At 35.9% G+C, this 22697-nt stretch overlaps 1 protein-coding gene and 2 long non-coding RNA genes across 6 annotated transcripts; 1 reads left to right on the plus strand and 2 right to left on the minus strand.

Moving 5' to 3' along the window:
• Positions 1–6256: 6256 nt before the first annotated feature.
• On the minus strand, positions 6257–7520 carry LOC112182512. 3 transcript variants are annotated; one of them, XR_002929469.2, is made up of 3 exons: positions 7309–7520; positions 6646–6751; positions 6257–6574 (listed from the first exon to the last, which is right to left on the minus strand). It is a non-coding gene; the product is annotated as an uncharacterized LOC112182512 (long non-coding RNA). The 3 variants fall into 3 exon arrangements; XR_005803641.1 differs by having other exon boundaries at positions 6257–6568; positions 7291–7520; XR_005803640.1 differs by having other exon boundaries at positions 6257–6568; positions 7309–7519.
• Positions 7521–14886: 7366 nt separating this feature from the next.
• On the plus strand, positions 14887–16959 carry LOC121050930. Its single transcript, XR_005804415.1, has 5 exons — positions 14887–14991; positions 15078–15142; positions 15813–16077; positions 16273–16463; positions 16587–16959. It is a non-coding gene; the product is annotated as an uncharacterized LOC121050930 (long non-coding RNA).
• A 125-nt stretch (positions 16960–17084) lies between these two features.
• Positions 17085–22634, minus strand: LOC112182588. Of its 2 annotated transcripts, XM_024321091.2 has the most exons (6): positions 21985–22633; positions 21179–21241; positions 20512–20568; positions 18163–19263; positions 17729–18027; positions 17085–17627 (listed from the first exon to the last, which is right to left on the minus strand). In XM_024321091.2, the coding sequence occupies exons 1-5, from the start codon at positions 22473–22475 to the stop codon at positions 17787–17789; spliced, it is 1953 nt and encodes a 650-aa protein (XP_024176859.1). In that variant the 5' UTR covers positions 22476–22633; the 3' UTR covers positions 17085–17627; positions 17729–17786. The 2 variants fall into 2 exon arrangements, with proteins under 2 accessions (XP_024176859.1, XP_040368384.1); XM_040512450.1 differs by lacking the exon at positions 20512–20568 and having other exon boundaries at positions 21985–22634.
• Between the last annotated feature and the right edge of the window lie 63 nt (positions 22635–22697).

Consider the following 22697-nt stretch of genomic DNA (forward strand, 5'->3'; position numbering starts at 1 on the left):
GTTACTGAAGGTAAATCACAGGTGCTTCGAATGTGGCGAATCATGGATCTTAACCAAAAACATTCTCGGCCAGCCTCATATAAAGCAATTATTTCTGAATGATTAGAGGAAGTTGCCACGAGTGTTTGCTTAGATGATCGCCATGAAATTGCTGTGTCTCCACAAGTAAAAACATATCCTGTTTGAGAGCGACCTCTATGCGGATCAGAGAGATATCCTACATCAGCATATCCAACAATCGTGAGATTATCAACAGATTTATTTGTGTAGAATAAACCCATATATGTTGTACCACGAAGGTAGCGTAAAATGTCTTTTACGCCTTTCCAATGGCGTGATGTTGGAGCAAAGCTATATATTGCCAATACACTAACTGCAAATGCAATGTCTGGTCTTGTACATTGTGCCAAATAAAGTAGGGCACCAATAGCACTAAGATATGGTACTTCTGGACCAAGGATAATTTCGTCATCTTGTCTTGGACGAAATGGATCTTTCATAGTGTCAAGACTCCGAACAACCATTGGGGTACTCAGTGGGTGAGCCTTTTCCATACCAAATCTCTTCAGAATTTTTTCTGTATAAGCAGATTGATGGACAAGAATCCCACTATCCAAATGCTCAATTTGCAGCCCAAGGCAATACCTTGTTTTTCCAAGGTCTTTCATTTCAAATTCTTTCTTTAAATATTCAGCAGTTTTTTCAAGTTCTGAAGAATTTCCAATCAGATTCATGTCATCGACATAAACTGCGACTATTGCAAAACCAGAATTTGATTTCTTAATGAACACGCAAGGACATATAGGATCATTGACATATCCTTCCTTAAGTAGATACTCACTGAGGCGGTTGTACCACATTCGTCCAGATTGCTTCAATCCATATAAGGATCGTCTCAGTTTGATTGAGTACATACTGCGTGGTTTTGTAGTTGCTTCAGGCAACCTAAGTCCTTCTGGGACTTTCATGTAGATATCAGTATCTAACTCACCGTATAGGTATGCAGTAACAACATCCATAAGTTGCATATCAAGTTTTTCTGAAACTACTAAACTTATTAGATAGCGGAATGTGATAGCATCCATTACGGGAGAATATGTTTCCTCATAATCTATCCCAAGCCTTTTTGAAAAACCTTGCGCAACAAGTCGCGCCTTATATCTTGCAATCTCATTTTTCTCATTACGCTTTCTCACAAATACCCATTTATATCCAACCGGTTTGACATTGGGTGGTGTTTGGACAACACGTCCGAAAACACTGCGTTTTTCTAGAGAATTTAGTTCAGTTTGGATTGCATCTTTCCATTTGAGCCAGTCATGTCTCTGTCTACATTCATTAACAGAGCGAGGTTCAGTGTCATCGCCTTTTATTATTTCAGTAGCTACTGCGAATGAGAATATATTGTCTATGATCATATCTCTACGATCCCACAACTCATTGGTGTACACGTAGTTTACAGAAATTTCCTTATTTTCAGGTACCTGAGCCTCTTCATGGGCTGGTGTCTCACCGATGTCATTTTCCTCTTCTGTAGTCACAGAATCATGAATTGTGGATCGGACATTAATGTCTTGCCCAATATTCTCTTCAGGGGCGATTTCATTAGGATTCAGATGTGCCTTTGTTTTCCTCTTTCTAGGAACTGAATCTTTTGAACCTACAGGTCTGCCACGCTTCAGGCGTGCAGTAGATGGCTCATTGGCCGCCACATTATTTTGTCCAATTTGGACATTAATTCTTGCCGGTGCATTTATTGCTGGGATATGTGATCTTGTCACTTTTGCTGTGTCAGTGAATGCATCAGGCATTGCGTTAGCAATACTTTGAAGGTGCAGAATCCTTCGTACTTCAATTTCACTTTCTTTAGTACGAGGGTCAAGATGAGATATAGTGGGTACAGTCCACATTAATTCACGACGTTCATTTGGAACAGTCTTATCTCTCCCTAACGGCGGGAATATTGTCTCATCAAAATGGCAATCTGCAAACCGTGCGGTGAAGGTATCACCCGTCATGGGTTCTAAATACCGAATAATGGATGGTAAATCAAAACCAATGTAGATTCCCAATCGACGTTGAGGGCCCATTTTTGTTCGTTGTGGCGGTGCAATAGGCACATAAACAGCACAACCAAATGTTCGAAGATGGGAGATATTGGGCTGGCTCCCAGAAACAAGTTGTAATGGGGAATATTGATGGTTGGCTATGGGCCTCAACCGAATTAAAGCTGCTGCATGCAAAATTGCATGTCCCCATGCAGAAACTGGCATCTTTGTTTTCATTAGCAAAGTGCGAGCTATTATTTGAAGTCTCTTAATAAGAGCTTCTGCCAAACCATTTTGTGTATGAACATGAGGAACTGAATGTTCAATTTCAATTCCCATAGACATGCAATAATCATCAAACGTTTGAGATGTAAATTCACCAGCATTGTCTAAACGAATGGACTTGATAGAGTAGTCCGGGAATTGAGCTCGTAATTTAATTATCTGAGCAAGTAGTTTGGCAAATGCCACATTACAGGTAGACAAGAGGCAAACATGTGACCATCTTGTAGAGGCATCAACTAGGACCATAAAATATCGAAATGGTCCACAAGATGGGTCAATAGGTTTTGGGCTTCGAGATGAATCTCTGCATCAAGGGCCCAAGACAGGTAGTTCTTGCCAGAGGTGTCAAGGGCGACAAAATCCAATTTTGCCAAATTCGTCATCTTCCTGCCACAATGAAGATGAGGTATGTTAGGATCCATGTATAGTGTTAGAACTACAGGTTCTTAACAAATAAGTAATCAATATCGAAACTTCAGGTTCGAAAAAAAATGAACATTGGATCGCAATTATATACACGAAGCTTCAGGTTCGTGGTCTTATGATTAGAACTTCAGGTTCTAAAATTTCGTATTTTTGAACTTCGGGTTCAAACGGATATGTACTCGAAACTTCTGGCTCGAGTAGCAGTAGTGAAACTTCAGGTTCACTTGTATTATGAATATTAAATATGCTTAATTGATAAAACATATAAGATAAATTTAATTAAATAAATATCAGATATGCGATAAGGAATGAAACAGCAAAGATATATCCATTATGTTAACAACATATACCTCATATATATATATATATATGTATATGTATACAGGAACGTGCGATTAGATAATCATATGAAACCATGTATATATATATTAATGAAGAAGGAACAGAAGAAGCAATATAAACGAAGAAGATATCGCAACAACCATATTAAACTATATATAATTGATATAGATTATAATTATCATCTCTGATGGCACGGCTATTATATCAATTATAAACGAAGAAGCACATTCTGATGGCACGGCTAATATGATATTAGGGTTTACATGATATTAAACTATAAACTCTATAATTAAACTATTGATTATAATTGATATGATGTCGTATATCTCCATAAACCCTAATATGCATAATATAAACCCTAATATGCATAATTGATATAGATTATAAATAAACTCATAGATCATGAGTTATAGTTAAGAGCAACAACGTTGCACTATAAACTCGTAGATCATCATAGAGTTTTAAGAAAAATAGCAGAGCGTGCTGATAACGTGTTAAAAAGTATTGACTTACTTTGTAGAGAGTAAAAAACGTATAGAGAGAGATGAAGGGAAAAATAGAGAAGTATATTATTCAGTCTTAGAGGCCTCCCTTATATAGAGGTAGGGTTTACATGATAAGTGTTTAAACTATTGATATATTACATGTAGGTCCCTAACTAATAACGTGGACAGCCACATAAGAAATAATATTTACAACACCCATATATATATATATATATATATATATATATATATATATATATATATATATATATATATATATATATATATATATATATATACAGCCCCCTTCCAATGAAGGATACCTATTTTTGGCCAACTTGAGGGATAGGCTCCCAGCCCTGGGATCAGGTTTAATGAGCTTGGACGGCTCAGATCGTAAACAGTGATAAATAGTGATTTAACCTTATCTAACCCCAATTCCTGAACACGGGCGCGAAAAGGGATCCTCAATTCTTTCGATTTGGCGCTCAGAGAAGATCGGGAAGCGAAGTGAGAGAATGATCAAACAGTCCACTCAAGAGAGAGATAGAGAGCGTCGAAGAAACAAAGGCTTGTGGTATCTTGATGTTTACTTTCTAAGACAAATCTGGTATGGCTCTTCTTCTGCTATGGTATTTCACTATTTCTTTTCAATTATGTACAAGGACCTCTGTTCTGATGCTTGTTTGATGCTCAATTTTATGGGTTTATCCACATTTGTTATTTTGTTGTTCTAATTTTTGTCATCAATTCACTCTTTATCTTTGATTGTCTATTTGAAAAGAATTAAACTTTTTGAGTTTATATGGGAATTTGATTTGATTAATATGGAGGACCTGAAACTCTCTGGCTTTTGTATGTTTTAATCGCTGAAGTTCTGTGCTATGAGCTTATGCTCGAAACAAGTTCTAAAAGATCACAGACTTGAAAATACAAATGTTAAATCAGGCCCTTTTGTTTCTCAGAAGGATACGTTTGGTGATGTTTTATAAAGATTTTGTCCTTGTATTTTTCTTATAATTTGCAGATGGTAATGTTTATGTGTTTCTTCCTGCTTGAACACTATAGTTAGCATGAATTTCTTGATGTTCTGTTCATCTGCGATTTTGTCTTTATATACTGAATAATCACTGGTCCTGATTTTGTAGAGTTAATATGTCCTTATATCATATATGATGCTCAAGAGGTCTACCTTTTGCTTCTTAAAGTTATTTATCAAATAGGACCTTCATTTAAGCTGATCCCATGCCCGACTCACCTCTTGTCTGATAACCAGTAATGAAGATCCATGAAGTTATGGACGAGAAAGAATCAACTAGGACATATTTATAATTGTTATATGTGCCTTTATTTCTCTTTTAAAACAAACTGTAATGGTGATGTCTTTCACTCTTTCTCCATGTAGCTTTGCAGCTCATTGAAAATGATGTGGTTGCTGCATTGAAAATGATGTGGTTGCTGCAATTGGCCCACAGTATTTTCAATTCTGTGATCTTTTAACATTTGTATTTAACTTTTTAGTCCTGCTGCATGTGTTTAGTTTCATGACTTTGCATTCATCAATTTGAAAACGGCTTTGCATTCATTTGAAAATGGCTTTGCATTCATTCATTTAAAATTGGCTTTGCATTCATTAGTTTAACGAAAACTTTTAGTTTTCCTATATGTGTTGTGGCATTCTGTAATTGATAGAAGAGCTGAAGATATGACAGATAATAAGATGGTTGTACCTGCAAAAAATGGAGACTAATGGGATTATTGTACCTACGGAAATGGAAACTGAACCTATTCAAGCTATCCCTCCGTCAGAAGAAAATGTCTCTACTTCAGCTTTCTATCCTCAAATAAGGAATGAGCTTAAACCCTTCAAGGGTCAGCAATTTAAAACATGGGAAGAGGCACATGTTTTTTATACCAAATATGCACCTGCAGCTGGGTTTGTTGTACGAATTGGTTCCAGTAAAAGGAGCAGAGCAATTAATGAGTTTATAAGGAAAGAGTTTTTTTTGCAATAGACAAGGAAATAGTCCGATTGAATTGACAGAGAATAAATTAAAGCTCCTTATGGTATGGTCCTAATGACGAAATGAATGAAGTATTTGATATGGACAAGGCAGATCATAATATTGGCTTATAGACATGATCAATTCCATACGATGGGATACCATGATGGTCTACTGTTCCAGCAATTTCAGTTTCTTTCAGTTACGTTTATGAGTCATTGAGTTTTATCAATCCCAGATGAAGTTATATATCCCTACATCTGTTTGATTTTACTGACAGTGCAAATGCAGGTTCCTTCTCAGTTCTCACTGATGCAAAGTCACAAGTCTAGCATTAATGTTGATTGTATATATATTCTTGTAGATGCCAATTGACTAGTTGTAGGTTAGAATTTGTTGTAGTCTTGCAGATGCTTTTGAGGCAGTTTTTTCTTTAGCCAAAATGAGACAATTGTAACAGCTGTGCTGTTGTAGCTGCAGATCAATTATCAAAGTTGTTTTCTTAAATATCAGTATTTTTTTTTTATTCATATTCTTGCATGCTAATTTTTGTAGAGACAGACAATGTGAATTGTAATTCTTGTGCTTATTTCAATTCCATTTGCTATTGATATATACTGATATGGTAGTATAATAGTAGCAAATGGAATTCCACTAATTGAAATGGAATCAAAGTTGCTTCAAAAGCTTCTTCAAATTTAGAAAACTACACAAAATTCCACATAATTTGGTTCAGAAGAGTTCTACATAATGTAAGACAACAAGGTTGTGTTCGCATCCAAACTAGACAGACACAACATATAGAGATTCAATACAATCATCTTTCCTTAAGGAAGAAACATAAATGATGTATGCTCCACAATAAGACCCATCTAGCTTTCAGCTTCTTTAACATCATCCTCTGGGTTTGATACATCTGATTCTTTGTGATCCTTCCTTCAACCTCAGTATCATCAACCTTGGAATCTCTTGTCACGTCCTGTAGCTGCTCAAAATTAGGCAACAAATACTAGTGAGCAAATCAATACAACGAATAGGCAACATATGAGAACCTACCCCACTTCAGTGTTGAGTGATTGCTTGAGTTCGAGAAGTCTTTAATTCCAGAGGCACTGACATCTCATTAGTTTCTTTCTCATGGGGACTGCTAACATCCCATTAGCTGCCAAAGACAATCAAATCCAAACAAAACATATATGATTACACAGTTTGTCAAAACAAAGTTTGCTTATTCATGTATGAGAGTAAGGATATTCAGTAGATACTAAAATTTAAAAATGTATAGAAATTCATTAATTCACAAACCATATCAAAACAACCATATAATTGGCAAAGAAAGAATCAGAAAACAATTCTGAACCCATTTCAATTCTTCATTCATCTAGAACTCATGAATTCCTATCCCCCAGAAGCAAACCAACAGTCAGTAATTCAACAAACTCAATTTAAGAAATCCAGAAATTAACAAACAATAGAACAAACAGATTTCATGAATCAAACGCATCAAGCTTTCCATAATTAAAATCTAAGGAACAAACTAATGCTGAAACAGATCCACTAGCCAAATAATTTCCAAAACAAAAAACAAGCTAAGAAGAATACAAGTATCTGTTACAATAACAGAGATCCGCCCAGAAAGTTTCAGCCAATTCAAAATCAAGGTCAAAATATTAAATCAAACTCAAGAAATCATATACTCACTACAAAGAGAAAACCCACTTGAAGAAATAGATGGTGCTTGAGTTGAGAATTGGTCGGGTGAATTCTCTGAGCGTTGTTGATACTCTCCAGAACGAATCGTGGAGATAGGGAATTCGGGGTTGGAGGCTTTTCTAACCCTTGACTTAATCTGAGCCATTCAAGCTCATTAAACCTAATCCAAGGGCTGGGAGCCTATCCCTCAAGTTAGCCAAAAATAGGTATTCCTCATTGGAAGGGGCTGTGTGTGTGTATATATATATATATATATATATATATATATATATTTTACACATTAGTTGATAAAGGTTGAACCCACGTGCATACATAAGTGTGGTTGCGAACGTCGTTGTCGATGTTTCCTTTGATGGTTGACAGTTGACCAAGTGGATCTGTAGAAAAAAGAGACTAAAAGATGCTAAATTTTTTAACATGTCAATAAAATATCTAGATTATCACATCAAATAGTCATTAATTTATTTTTTTTATCGACCTTATCTATTTTTAAAGATATAAGTTTGTTTACATCTAAATAACAGGTAAAACAACTCTAGTAGGCACATTGGGATTTCATGCGATCCAGAAATTGAAAGTGAAAAGATGGTGGATTTGATCTTGCTTATGCTTTTACCCCACAGTAATATGCACAATAAGAAAAAAAAAATTAGACTCATTCATCATCATTTGTGCTTTGGATCAATGCGGTAAACCCTACAGAAATCATTATTTCTTAAAACACCAATAATGGCTCCTATACAACTCTGGTTTTCGAGAGGTTCACGACCACGCTCATGCGTGACTGAGCTTTGTTTACCTACGTTAAAATGTTCAACTCGGCATCCTGTCTTGATTAAGTTAAGTTACTCTTTGAGAAATCTAATTAATTAATACATGAATATAAATGTATTTTCGGTTGACCATATGGATTGAGGTTGGGACGAGGATAAAACTGTAAAATATTTACAACATACATAAATAACTCATTCATCGCATCAAATGTTTGGCTTGGCCAATTTCTTTATTGCTGACCATGTCTATTTCTAAAAAGAGAGATGACATTGCTTTTAAAAAAATGCTCTCTCTCTTTCTCTCTTGAGAGAAACCCTAAGGCTGCAACCGGCCTTGATTGGCGGCGGCGGCGCTACAAATTTCTTGACTCTCGACAGAGAGGTTTCCCGGCTACGCAGTGGCTCGGTAATTTGGATTTGGAAGGGGGGTGGCGCTTCTCTTTCTTCTCCCCTACTTGGCGGCGACGGAGATTGTCTTCGACGGTGTCCCAAGATGTTAAGTTTGGCTTTGGTTTGCCCTCTTGATGGACCGACACCTCTGATGGCGGTCAGCTTGGTTGCGAAGATGCGAGAATTCTCGCCTTTAATCTCGTTGGTGTTGGGTGATGTCGGAGGGGAACTCGTTGATGGCTGGGTTGCCCACGTCTATCTGGGTTCATATTCGATCGGGGGCACTTGGGATGTGATGGTTTGCTGGGATCGAACAGGCGTTGACGGTGTGGTGCGTTGTTTCGGTGGTTGGGATGGATCGGGTCCGGCCTTAGGTCAGAGAACTGTAGCAGACACGGCTGTGTTTGTACGACTTCGTGGTTTGGAGAACGAAGATGATGGAGTGGCTGCCCGGAAGAAGAGTGTCGGCGACGACCCGGCGGGTGGCTTTTGGCTAGAAAGATGCATGTGGGCTCAATGGGTTAGGGCTGGGTCTCCATGGTCTATAATGCTGTTTAATTTTTTTGGGTCGCAAAAACTAGAGCTTTAGTTGAAACCATTTTATGTCTGCTTCGAGGTTTCTAGGTTTCTGTTAGAATAATGGTGTGTGGATTTCCTAAAAGGTGGGTGTACTCGAGATTTTTTGGGATTGTATTCTTCTAGAATAGGGTTTCATGAGGTTCTAAGAAACGATTCTTTTAGTCGACCCCAAAGGAGTATTTCGTTTTTGTACTGCTTGTTGAATTTTAATAAAATGGCTGACCTATTTCCATCTTTCTATTTCTAAAAGGTACACATTTATTAATAACTCTAATAGGTATATTCGGATTTTGCATGATTTGATAAATAAAAAATGAGAGATGGTTTTGATTAAAAAAAAAAAAAAAGAGGAAAGAAACAGAGAGGTGGTGGGGTTCAACTTAGTCCATTTTTTGCTATGTCGTGATATGCACATGCAGTGTGAAAAATCTGGTTTCGTTTTCGGCCACAGTTCACTAAAACTTCAATAACAGCTCTGTCTTTGATTTCCAAGAAGTCCGCAACTACGCTCTCGCACGGTCAACCTCTATTTACTAACATAAATTTTCAACCCGGCATCCTCTCTCGATTCAGCTGTCCTTTGATAAAGCTAATTAATAAAATTATCTTTTCGTGATTGACCACATGAATTAAGCTTCAAATGAAGACGAAAGCTGCTGCAAAAATTTTGGGGCGGAAAGCCGGGAACTCCTCATAATTCAGTATTTTCTTATTTTCCTGAATTTTTTTTTATTACTATAATATCAGTAACATATAGAACATTATTTCTAAAAGTGGGTCCTTTTTAATATGAATGGTATTGATAATTATTCAACTAGACCAAAACACATGCTCTGTGTGTGAGTTTAGTTTTCTAAAGAAAAAAAATAAAATAAAATAATCATTGGGTAAAATGTGGGTAGTTATGGAAGTTTTTTTTTTTGTCTTTTTAAATGTACCCGGCAAATATCTAAATACACCCGACAAAGTTTTTACACCTAGCAAAATGAGAAAATCTCTAAATACACCTAACAACTTGTCCAATAATACCCTTATTAAACCCAGCAAAACCTTATGAGAATACATAATAACACACCCAGCAAATCCCATGTAATTTCTTCATCTTACGTTTGTTTTCTTCCAATTTATGTATTTATGTTCAATTTCCACATCAATTTTTCCTTTTAGGAATTCATCCTTCTTATCTGTGTCGATTTTTTTTTGGAAATGTGATCTGCGTCAATTTGACCGTTTCGTTGACTTGATACATACATATAAATAATGCATTCATGATTGTAGTGATTGTATTGTTTTTCTGATTCCTCTCTCTTTCTCTCTCTCTCTCTCTCTCTCTCTCTCCTTTGTGTATATGTTTGTGTGGTAGAACCAAATTGTTGTATTGGATCATATCATTATGTGATTTTAAGATGCTTTGGTGGTTCGAAGCTTTCATGCTATAGAAAGGAAAGGTTTGTGCATGTACTATGCTGTTGTGAATTTGATTTCGATCAGGGGAAATGCGAGAGAAAGAATTGAAGAATTCAAATGTACTTTGGCCATTATAGTATTAGACATATGGATCATTGAAAAGTTTAGCTATTTGGTGGTTTCTGTTGATTGGGTTTTAGTTTCTCACTTCCCCTTATTTCTTCAGCAATTAAGAAGGACGACCATTGGTCTGCTAATAATTTGTTGATCTTATAGAATCAGGGGCAAGGTTATTTGGAATCTACATCGGCATTGCATTAATAGAATATGAAACATGCTCTTATGTATAGACGAAGCTTTCAAAGTAACAAAGTAATCATGTGAAATGTTGGGTACAAATAGAAAAAAGAGTTTCAAATTTTATGATTTCTTTTGTTATTATCTTAATTTATCGTGACTTTTAATGTCATTTTATATGAGGATACAACTGTCTTTTCATGCAAGATTGATTTGCTGAGTGTAAATAGATTTTTGCTGAGTACATTTAGAAATACCTTTTTTTTTTTCCTCTTTTGCTGTTAGAGCACCCCCTACCTAATGACGAAGTCATGGGTTCGAGTCACCATAGGGGTAGGAGTGAAATCATTTTATCCTCTTTAAAAAAAAAAAATGTGGAAGTGGGAAGTTATAGAGAGAGAGATTTTAGGGGGAAATAAATTAAAATTTTATTATGTTATTTTGTTTATTATGATTATGACCTTCATCTATTAAAAGATACTTTTAGATAAGGATCTATGTTCTAAGGATTTAGTCGTCTTTTCACTTCTATTTTTGCTAACAGAATCTGTTCTCTTAATAATAGTAAGTATAGATAATAATAAAATTATTGGTAATGATTTTATTTCTTTCTTGATAAAGATTTAAAAAAAAAAGCTAAAAAAAAAAAAGTAATTTTTTTTTTTTTTAGTTAATTAGATCTAAGTCCAAAATTCACACCCCTTATTAGATATAGTCCGGTTGATTTTTTTTGTTAATCGCGGTCCTACGACTCAACTGCCACATTGGATTTATTGCCATTTATATTTTGCTGACTCAACACTACCAATTTTCATTTTCATGCATTCCGAATATACCCTTATTAAATATCTTAAAAGCTGAAAATACTAATTTTAAAGGCATTTATTGTATTCTTGATTAATTGCAATGTAATCATTATTTTGAAATTTATGGAAAAACGTAACATTAGCAATATTTTATTGTCCAATTGATTTCTTGTTTGAAATTGATAACTAAAGTATATTACCTTCAGTCCAAAATCGTAAACTTTATAATTGTTCCATAATTAGTGATCTGCAATTATGATATTATCTAATCATAACTATTGACAAAAACACATTCATGATTCATGATGACTATATCCACTATTCAGATGTTAGAAGATTGCTGGATTGCATAATGGATTACTGTGAAGAAGAAAGGGAAGACATGGAGTTGCCGCTATTTGACTTCACCACTATTGCTGATGCCACTGATAACTTTTCAAGCAACAACAAACTGGGACAAGGTGGCTTTGGACCTGTGTACAAGGTAATGCAATTGTATGCAAATTGAAATGAGCTACCCTTATGATATATAAATTTCATGACTTTTATGAACAACGATCAATAGGGTACATTGATAGGAGGGAAAGAAATAGCTGTAAAGAGACGATCCAAGGAACCTGGTCAAGAATGAGGGAGTTCAAAAATGAAGTTATACTGATAGCGAAACTTTAGCACCGTAATTTTGTGAAGCTTCTAGGCTGTTGCATTCAAAATGATGAAAAAATGTTAATATATGAATACACGTCCAACATGAGCTTGGACTTCTTTATATTTGGTATGATCCTTTCCAAGCTCAACTACATGGATTTACAGTCATATCATCCTCCATTGGTTTTACTTAATTAAATTTATATGCCTTATTTATAGGTAAGATTTCACAAGTTTAAAAAAAAATCAAGTTTCTCTATATCTCTATATCTAAGGTTCTCTCATTATCTCACATTTTCTCTTTCATACATTTTATCTTGTAATTAGGTATAAGTTATATATATACATATTTGTACCTTTTGATTAGATTGAGAATATATTCTATGTTTTGTTTTCCTGCTTCGTATGTCTAGGTAGATTAAATCTCTACGATACAACTTCAAATACCTACTATATAGATACAAATGAGGCAATAATGTTTGAATTTTTGTTCTAATGTTTTTCATCCTATAATGTAGGTATATAAGTATTAGACCTACATCTTAGGTATATTAAGTTATGAATGCATTCAGTCTTCTTTGTCTGAAAATTATTATTGATGAATTGTAAATTTTGGAATTTGAATTTAAAATTTAAAACTGAGCTAAAATTGTGATCTAATTAGTGAATTTGAAATTATTTACCTTATTTGGTTCCAAGGGCAAAATGGGCTATTAAAAAAAGCAAATGAACCGCAATTAACAGGAAAATATGCGTGGACTAGATCTAATTTTTATATAACAAAAAGGACTTGAATCAAATTAACTCTATTTTTTTTTTTGAGTGGAAGACGTCAATAGAACCAACACACACACCCATGCAGTGTATCCGAGCATAGCCAGACTAATCACTGCACCACAGACGCACGAACCATTAGGTGTTTTAACTAACCCATGTCCCTCAAATTTGCTGGCCACGGGATGGAGCTGAGATTCAAACTCTAGACCTGGGGGTTCCAGACTAGGTAGCTCGACCAACACACCACACCACGTGGTTAAAAAGAAGTAAAAAATTAGAAAAAGAATAACGAGAGCATGCCCGCGTCCATCTAAAGAAGCCGCTAGAATTTAAAAAATTCCTGAAATTTTTTTAATATTTGGATGTGGCTGGCGGCAAAATATATCTAGCTATATATAGTAGCTACTTTCTCATTGCCTCCATTTTAGTTTGATTGAATTAAAGAAAAAAAGAAAAAGGAAAAAGAGATCAAAATACGCGATCCCTAGCTTACCTCTTTTGCCCAATTATCTTTCTTCACACCCAGCTTGCTAGAATCTCGAAGCAAATCCGAGGCACCAATATTCCCATTGTTAGGCGAAGGAAGCTCGCTGGCCTCCTCTTCCTTCCTCTATATGCTTCTTTTGTGTGTCTGGGTACGTAGGCTTATGGGTTTTGAGAAATCTAGATTTTGGAAATAGAAATACATAGAGGTTTCTGAGATATCTACATTTTGAATATAGCAGAGATACATGGAATTGGGGGTTTGATTATGGAAAATTCTACAATATGTTAACGTATGACATGCATACAATTGTCTTAAAAGTGGTAAAATGAGTCCTCAAAATAGTAATATTAGTCCTCAAAGTAGTAACATGAGTCCTTAAAGTGGTAAATTTTCTTAGTTATCACATGAGTCCTCAAAATAGTAATATTAGTCCTCAAAGTGGTAACATGAGTCCTTAAAGTGGTAAATTTTCTTAGTTTACCATATGAGTCCTGAAAATAGTAATATCAGTCCTCAAAGTGATAACATGAGTTCTTAGAGGAGTAAAAATAGTTGATGTATGAGAAATGTTAACATACCATAGTTTTACCCGTTTGGTTATATTAATTTTTCTTTATATATCTTTATCATGTGATTTCATACTCCTGCGAATTTCGGTGCAGGTATAAAGACATGTGATAAGCCTTTGGAAAGAAACACAACCTTGCTAGTCCCTAGCTTGAAGTGGAAAGACCACTTGTATGAGATTATGCAGGAGACAATTATGTTCACTGCCTAATTCGATCTTAAACTGATAGAACATTAGTTGAACTGATAGAACATTAGTTCAACATTAATGAGACCCCCTTCGAATTACTTGCTCATAGTTTTCTCTCAGCTTATTTATTTTATAGTGCATCATTGCTACTTTTAATCCATGATAATTAGTTGGAGGTTGGTCATTTCTTTCTTCTTGTGAATTTGTGTATGGTTCAAATCTAGATTTTGTCTGTAGAATAATGCAGGGGAGAGCATACACAAAGAATATATTTGGTCTTCAGACAGTGTAAGCCTTAGAAGGATCAGTTTCGTAACTGAGAACTTTGAGAGGATGAGTCCTTGAGTCTGAGCATGATCTATGTTGTTCTATTTGTTGGTCATTTGAAATTCTTATACATTAATATTAGGTATACATATGTGCCTGCGTGCAGTTGACTATGTTTCCATAATTCTGCCATGACCTAAGCTCTCCAGTCTGGTTTATTTCCGACCTCTTCTTGCCATTTTTACTCTAGCTTAAATGTCAACCCTGCAAAGCTTTATGTGTGTATGCATGTATTTTTTTTTTTTTTTCCTGTTGTTTTTCCATGTGCTTGAGTGTTATCTATTGTGATTGTAGATGAACATGTGCCAAGTGAGCTGAAGAAAGTTTATGTGCAACCTTTAATGGTTGAGAAGCTTACCCAAGCTGAGTTTGCTCAAGAAACATTCTGCATAGATAGACAAAGCAGAAAGAGAAACCGAGTTGTCAGTTCGCTCGGACAAGGTGAGGAAGTTTTTGGCCTTTCACTCGTATTCTAATTAATCAATTGATTTAAGTTGTGAGCTGATTCAGATGCACCTTGTGAGTAGTTAAAAATAATGGAAAGAGATGAAAAAGAAAGCTCTGGAATGGAAGAGGTTGGCAATGGAATCAGGTGCTTCTTTCTCCCACAAATAACTAGTGAGAATTTGAAATAACAAAATTCTTTGTTTTGTTAATTGCTTTAGCTGCATTTGGATATGAATTGCTTTAGCTAGTTCCATCTTTGTAATAATCTATCAATTTCAATGTATTATTTGAAAGTTTGATTTGAAGTGGTGTATGACTTGGTGAGAATTGTTGCTCTTTACCAGATTGTACTCTGACTTGTTCCATCCACATTGCACAGACGGGTCCCCTCTTGTGTTTATCAACAACTAGCTTGTTGTGTTAATTTAATGATTACATCTTAAGAGCCAAGTGCTAAAGCATACATATTATGATTGACTATTTCAATTATTATAACTTTTAAGTGCGTAAGAAGGTACCCTTTTTAGCATTAGAAGTCTGATTCATGAAAATTGAGCTTCATATTATCTACTGTCAGAGTGAACAGACATTTCTAACTTTAAAGGAATCTAAGGATGTCCTGGTAGTGTGTGGCATGGTTTACTCTTTTTCTTTAGTTTGAATTTTATTTCTATCATAAACGTCTGATTTGCTGAAAATGAAGCCCAAATGGCATGTGTATTTGTTCATGGTTCATCAAATGTGTGTATTTTCTATTATTTTTCCTGTTGCCGTGCATTTTTTTCCGACTGCTTATTTTACTCTAATGAGACTAGGAAGTCAGCCCATGATTATGATGCATCATCTGGAAGAGGCCCAATATTTGAGTTTTTCTCTGGGAATGATAACGGTGATCGACATGCCGTTTTGGATGCAAATAGTTCTGGATTTCCAGATTTCTTTCAACATTTCAGGCCTTTCCCCGATGCGTGACCCCCTGTGTCACACCGCGGTGACAACTTGGCGAACCTTCTTATATATCTGGCTGCCCCTTCTGTTTCTTTACATTCAGATGTACCGATTTCAGTCTTTGCAGTGCAGGTAACAACAATTGTTTGGCATATAAGTAAGATATCTAATAAATTGTGATTCCATTTTGGCGATCCTACAAAAACAACCTTGATTAAAGTCGACACCTCTGTTTCACTGGAATTTGATTATCAATTGAAGCAGCAACCTGAACTGCCAATGTGAAATTTCATTTTAAAACAAGTCAAGTTCTTGCATTGTCTGCAGGTAATCATGTAAAAAATCATGATTGAATTCATTGTTAGTAATGGGCCCGAATCATGATTTGTTCCAACTGTTTGCCGATAAAATCTGGAATGTCATCTGTGGGCGTTTCTATGTCAACTAAAACAGGAGAACTTGGACTGCATAACAATTTATAATGCCATTCCGTGCCTTTACCTGTTGTGGAAATAGAGGTGAACAATGCTTAGATTTAGGGCGTTGAAACCTTAACGTTACATTGTTTCATATCTTGAATCTTGGATTAATTTACTGTCTTTATATATTGCAAATCAAATTTAACGTCTATATATTTCCAGGTCAATTAGCATAGCTCAGCAAATGAGGGAACTGGATTGAGAAGTAGTTGGGGAATCCTCTGAAGATTCTGTACCTTGTGGACACACTACTGTTCAAGTAACAATACAATATGGATGTGTAGTTCTGGGATAATTTATGTTTAAGAAACTGGTTTTCCTGGATGTGTTAATAGCCATTCTACTTCAGATATTTTGTTTCAGCCAAAGAACTTGCCGAAACTTGTGAAGGAGAAATAATCTGAGCGGCATTTTGGAGTTGTTTGTGTTCATTTTGGCTTTTCTACTTCGTGAAAGACTTCCCGATGTTAATCTTACCTTGGCATTTTCATACATCTCCCAGAGTCACAATTGGTTTGCTTTTACTCAAACAAAATGGTTGATTAACAAACTTCTTGTCTGTAAATTGCTTCCAACTGTAGCTCTATCAGAGCAGTAAACCAAGATATACAGATCTCAGTCCAATATTTATTCACTTGATGCTGTCGAGTAAAGAAGATATGAGATAACTGGACTGTATTCAAACAGCCAAACATTGCAGCAAAAATAGTTTCAGAGTCAGGCGCTTTACCTCCAATTACCAAACATGCAACCCCACTAATTGAAAGAAAATTTCTGAAATCAATGAGCCCATGTTTTGGACAAATTCTACACCTGCTCTACCGGCCTTGCATAAACTCAACATAAAATCACTGACTAAGTTATCACTATGACATGAGTGTTACACGTTACAACATCATAATGTTTGACAGTTAAGTGTGGCAAAAATAGAATTCATCAATTCCCAAAATACTTGTCTTTGACGGGCATAGCAAAGCTAGCAGGTCATTTTCCCCCGGCCAGCAGAATGACAATTTCTCTTGGACTGACTTCCTAACACCGGGTTTGGAATCTTCTGAGACCTCTATGAACATATCTAGGTATCTGTGTTTTTCTTTCACACTGCCTCTCCAAAGAGTCATTGCTTGGTCCACAGCTACACGCAAATCTGGGACCTCGTTTCAACACTAACACCCAACTTGCATGCTCACCATCAGAATCATACTGCACAATACCATATGGTTATTTGGCAGAACACATATATTGTGGTTTATATAAACTAGCAGATCCCATCGAGAACAAAAGAACAAAGACAAGGATAGTACCCCAAACGACCCTCAAAAGTTGCAATGGTACCCCGGCGGAACATCAAAACCAGACCCTTTATATCTTTTTCTTCTTTTTTGAACCTTTGGAAAGGAGAGGAGTCTCAGGTGAAGTAGTGGAGATGAACACTTTTTTTTCGTCTTCTTTCTTGGCTCTAAATGCCTCTAATCCCAGTTTAGGACCAGTTGGGAAGGAAAAGAAGTCTTCTTTGACATCCGAAGTCCACGCACTTTCCCTTTCAACCAATGCACTAGACACACAGTACTGTTCTTCCACTGGTTCAATGTCATTGCAATCTCTGAAATTGTAAAATAAAATAATAATAATAATAATGAGTATTCTATTGGTCAATGCAAATAATTAATCAGCAAGAGAATCCCAATGTATTAAGATCACACAGAAATGTAATAAAAACAAGTGTTGAGAAACTTACGGTGTGAAGCTGAACTGAACTTCAAATTCATCATTCCCTTCGATCGCGACTCGAAAAACGGATGAGCGAACAGTCTTGATATGCATTTCTTGCCCATCACCGGCAATTCTGAAGGTCGTCGCACACATATACTGATACTCAGAAGAATCAATGTTCTGACCAGTTTGCACAACACAAAAGTATCGCCCCCCTAAATGAACCAAATTCTGAGTTCTATCCCCTAGTAACCTGCGCGGCGGATGACACTTGGCTGTTATTAACAGAGACAATGGGGTGCCCAGAAAATGTCGCCGCTTAACAATGTCACCATCCTTGTCTGAATCCCACCAGAAAGAGAAGACCAGAACCAAATCAAGATTATGCGCCAAGGCATAGATAGTACTACCTAAAACCACTGCCCTCCCATAGAAGGGATAATAATAAGGATTCTCTGGGCTAGTCTTCACCTTGTGCCATGTTCTGCTATGAATATGAAAAGCCACCGCTTCATATTTCTTCTCAGTTTGCATGGACAATAGTATATATCCATAACAAACGGCATAACCGGTTATCTCGGTCTGTGCCTGATCTAGAGAATAATCTGGGAAAGGAGGCAATGACTCCCATGAATCACTGGCCGGATCATACCGCTCAAATGACGGTTCTTGGATCTGAGGAAAGCACAATGGTTGTGCAAGATAATACAACATCCCATATGCCGATATAACAAGACAATACTGCTTGGTTGTCTTTGGTGGAGAAATCAGTTCTGAAACTAAGCTTTTGTCGAAGGCAAATGCATACTCGGGAGTGACAGGCTTCAGATAAGGGCATGGGATTTGATTTACCAAAACATATAACTTGGAGAGGCTGCCAATTCTAGCACAATCAAATAAAAAGAGCTCCTCCGTCTTCCAGCCCTTACCAAATAACTCTGCTACAGGTTTGAGCATTGGTAGAGTTGAAGGGTCAGTGTTAAATCCGCCCACAGATTTACCATGCTCAAGTGGCTGAAGTTGGTCAAGTTTGATTTCGTATATTGCGCCAGAAAATGAATCATCCATGTCAAACTTCACCATAATAAGTATAGATTCTGCCTGGTCCACCTTCTCCATGGGAAAGCTGCACAATGGGATCAATACAAGCCAAATAAGCTTTTTTCTTTCTTTAATAAATACCTATATAGAATGAAGACAGGTCAAGCAGGACATCTCTATTGTCAAACAATTAAATTTGAGAGTTGAAACTTTAATACAGGTACAATCAAATTACTGGCAGCACAAATTGATAGCGAACATTTTGCCTTGCTGGTTTGTCTTGATAATTTGACTAGCTAATGAGCAAGTGATTTTTGATTGCTGACCATTCTAGGCATAATGGCTAGAAATAATAGGAATCAAAATATAGAATAAAGCCAAAGATCATCAAGTATATCTACAACTAATTTGTATTTTTTTTACCAAACATATCTTGATGAAGAACGTACAAGTTGTAAGGCGGACAATTTTACCAAAAGACAACTTGATGTTTCAGTATCTTAATATCTAAAACTTTGATCCAAATTAAGGGTACTTTGAATTTGTGCAGTATGTATTCTTACAAAGTTACCCTTACTCAAGGCGTTGATATAGAGAAAGAAGGATCAAAATACTCAAGTGAAATTACTGTTCCCCCCAAACCCAACCCCACCCCCCCTCCTCCTCCTTTTTAATAGACATCTATAGATAATGATGCTTAATCAACCAACACAGTCTACTTTACCATCATCTCCATGTTAAAAATAGACACCTATAGAGAATGAAGATATATCAAGCCACACAATTTACTTTACTATCATTTGCAATGTTAAATATAATAAATTAGACAGCCTAAACTTCAATTCAGGCTTTCAAGGATGTTACACTTTACAGTGATATTACTAGCATATAAAATGAATAGCTAGCATTTTGCCTTGCTAATCTATGTTCGTACTTGTCTTAATTAATTTAATAGACAGCTAATGAGTAAACAGCTTTTTGTTTGCAGATCATTGCAGGCAAAATGTGTAATTACTAAAAATAAGAGTTCATAAATATATAAAAGAAATCAGAGATCATCAGATAGAACTTGAACTACAATTGATTTTATTTTTATTTTGTTCTAGCAAAAGACATCTTGATGAAAGAACATAAAAAGTTGGAAGGTGGACAATTTAACCAAAAGAAATCTTAATGTTTCAGTATCCTGTTATCTAAAAGGGTACTTTGAAATTGTGCAAATTCTTGAAATATGTATTCCAAAAAGTGAAACTTGGCAAAGTTACACTGATGAATATAGAAAAAAGGTAAAGGATCAACAACAAATTCAAATATAAGAGAGAAAAAGTGGTACCTCTCGCCAGAAATCGAGGGTGAGGGTGCCTTGTTCATCATCTTCTCAATGGGGAAGCTGGATAATGGGATCAGTACAAGTCAAATCACTGTTTTCCTTTCTTTTAATAGACATGTATGGATGATGAAGCCAGATTAAGCAACAGAACTTTACTATCATCTCCAATGTTAAAAATAATGAATTGGAGAACTTCAGAATCATATTACCGGCAGATCAAATAATACCTAGCACTTTTTCCTTGCCGATTTATGGTCCTATTTGTCTCAATAATCTAATAGAGAGCTAATGAGTAAGCAGCCCTTTTGTTTACTGATCATTGCAGGCCAAATGTGTAATTACTAAAAATAAGAATTGATAAATATATAATAGAATCAGAGATCACCAAATAGAACTAGAACTAGAAGTGATTTGTTTTTGTTTTACCAGAAGACATCTTGATGAAAGAACATAAAAAGTTGGAAGGTGGACAATTTAACCAGAAGAAATCTTAATGTTTCAGTATCCTGTTATCTAAAATCATCAAAAAGGGTACTTTGAAATTGTGCAAATTCTTGAAATATGTATTAAAAAAAGTGAAACTGAGCAAAGTTACACTGATGAATATAGAAAAAAAAGGAAAAGGATCAACAACAAAATTTCAATTGCAATAAGAGACAAAAAGTGGTACCTCTCGCCAGAAATTGAGGATGAGGGTGAGGGCGCCTTGTTCATCGTCTTCTCTATGGGGAAGCTGGAGAATGGGATCAGTACAAGTCAGATCACTGTTTTCTTTTCTTTTAATAGACATGTATAGATGATGAAGCCAGAAAAAGCAACAGAACTTTACTATCATCTCCAATGTTAAAAATAATGAATTTGAGAATCAAGACTTCAATTTAGGTTATTAAAAAGCTTCACAATCATATTACTGGCAGATCAAATAATACCTAGCATTTTTTCCCTTGCTGATTCATGTTTCTATTTATCTCAATATTTTGATAAATAGCTAATGAGTAAGCATCTTTTTGTTTGCTGATCATTCCAAGCATAATGTGTGATTATTAACAATGGAGTTGATAAAAATCAGAGATCATCTAATAGCACTACAAGTGATTTGTCTTTGTTCATTATTCTGCTATATATCTAAAGACTTTTCCAAAGGTTTAAAAGGTACTTTGAACTTGTGCAAGTTCTACAATATTTTTTCAAAAAAAAAAAAAAAGAAGAAGAAGAAATTTCACAGCAAATATGCCCATAAACAAATACATTAAATCTGCTTATTTTTTTTGCCAGAGTTGTGAAGCTGAGTGTTCCCAAGGCATTAGCTGTTGGTCATTAATTGTAGACTAGGGTTCCTAGAAGTCATTAATGGGATATTTAATGCTTGGCATAAACAGTAACGAAAGGAAAGAATCATCAATTTCTTAGTCTTTTTAGAAGAATAAAACAATCAACGAGATCAATTGCAGTAAGAAAGGCAACCAGTCCGGGTACCTGCTGGCATGCTCCCCCTCCGCCTTCGCCTTCTCCTCCTCCTCCTCCTCCTCATTCTTCTTCTTCTTCTTCTGCCTCTTCTTCTTCTTCTTCTTCTTCATCATCTTTTTCTTCTTTAAATCCGGATGTTTGGATTTCCTATGACTCTGGAGTTGAGCATCAGAGCGAAACGATACTCCACATATCTCACACGTATGAAGCGTATGCACACACTGCTTATGTGTTTGGAGGAGAGTATCAGAGTAAAACGATAATCCACATATCTCACAAATATGAAGCACATGGACATTCTCCCTATGTATTTGGAGGGTGATGTTGTCGGGAAATCGCCGGTGACAGACTTCACAAGGCGGTGACATATCATGACAATCGGGACGGGGACGGCTCATGTCGCCCGTTGTTCCCTTCTTCTTCTTCTGCTTCTTCTTCTTCTTCTTCTTCTCCCCTCCCTTCATGTGGATTTGAGGCGGCAAAACGTCATCTCCGGCCATGTCGCCTCTTGTACCAGGAATTGGCAGGTCTAAAAGAACGAGGAGAGAGAATTCAGAGCGAGAGAGTCGGCTCTGAGCTAGGTTTCCGACACCTCAATACAAACTAGATCCCTCCCCGAAACTTTTCTCTGACCCGCTTGCATAAGCGAAGCCCGTAATGCTAAGCGGCCCTGATATATCTTTTTGGGCCTCTTTGAGATTTACTTCCGAAATATCAAAATA

This window comes from Rosa chinensis, chromosome 1 (genome assembly GCF_002994745.2).
Source record: "Rosa chinensis cultivar Old Blush chromosome 1, RchiOBHm-V2, whole genome shotgun sequence".
NCBI lineage: Eukaryota > Viridiplantae > Streptophyta > Magnoliopsida > Rosales > Rosaceae > Rosa > Rosa chinensis.

Bases quoted from the DNA above. Each gene is read 5' to 3' on its own strand.
- LOC112182588 (XM_024321091.2), bottom strand. From the start codon at position 22,475: ATGGCCGGAGATGACGTTTTGCCGCCTCAAATCCACATGAAGGGAGGG. The intron at 21,242-21,984 runs GTACCCGGACTG...CCCATTCTCCAG, and splicing joins GAGGGGGAGCATGCCAGCAG to CTTCCCCATAGAGAAGACGA. The intron at 19,264-20,511 runs GTACCACTTTTT...CCCATTGTGCAG, and splicing joins CCCTCGATTTCTGGCGAGAG to CTTTCCCATGGAGAAGGTGG.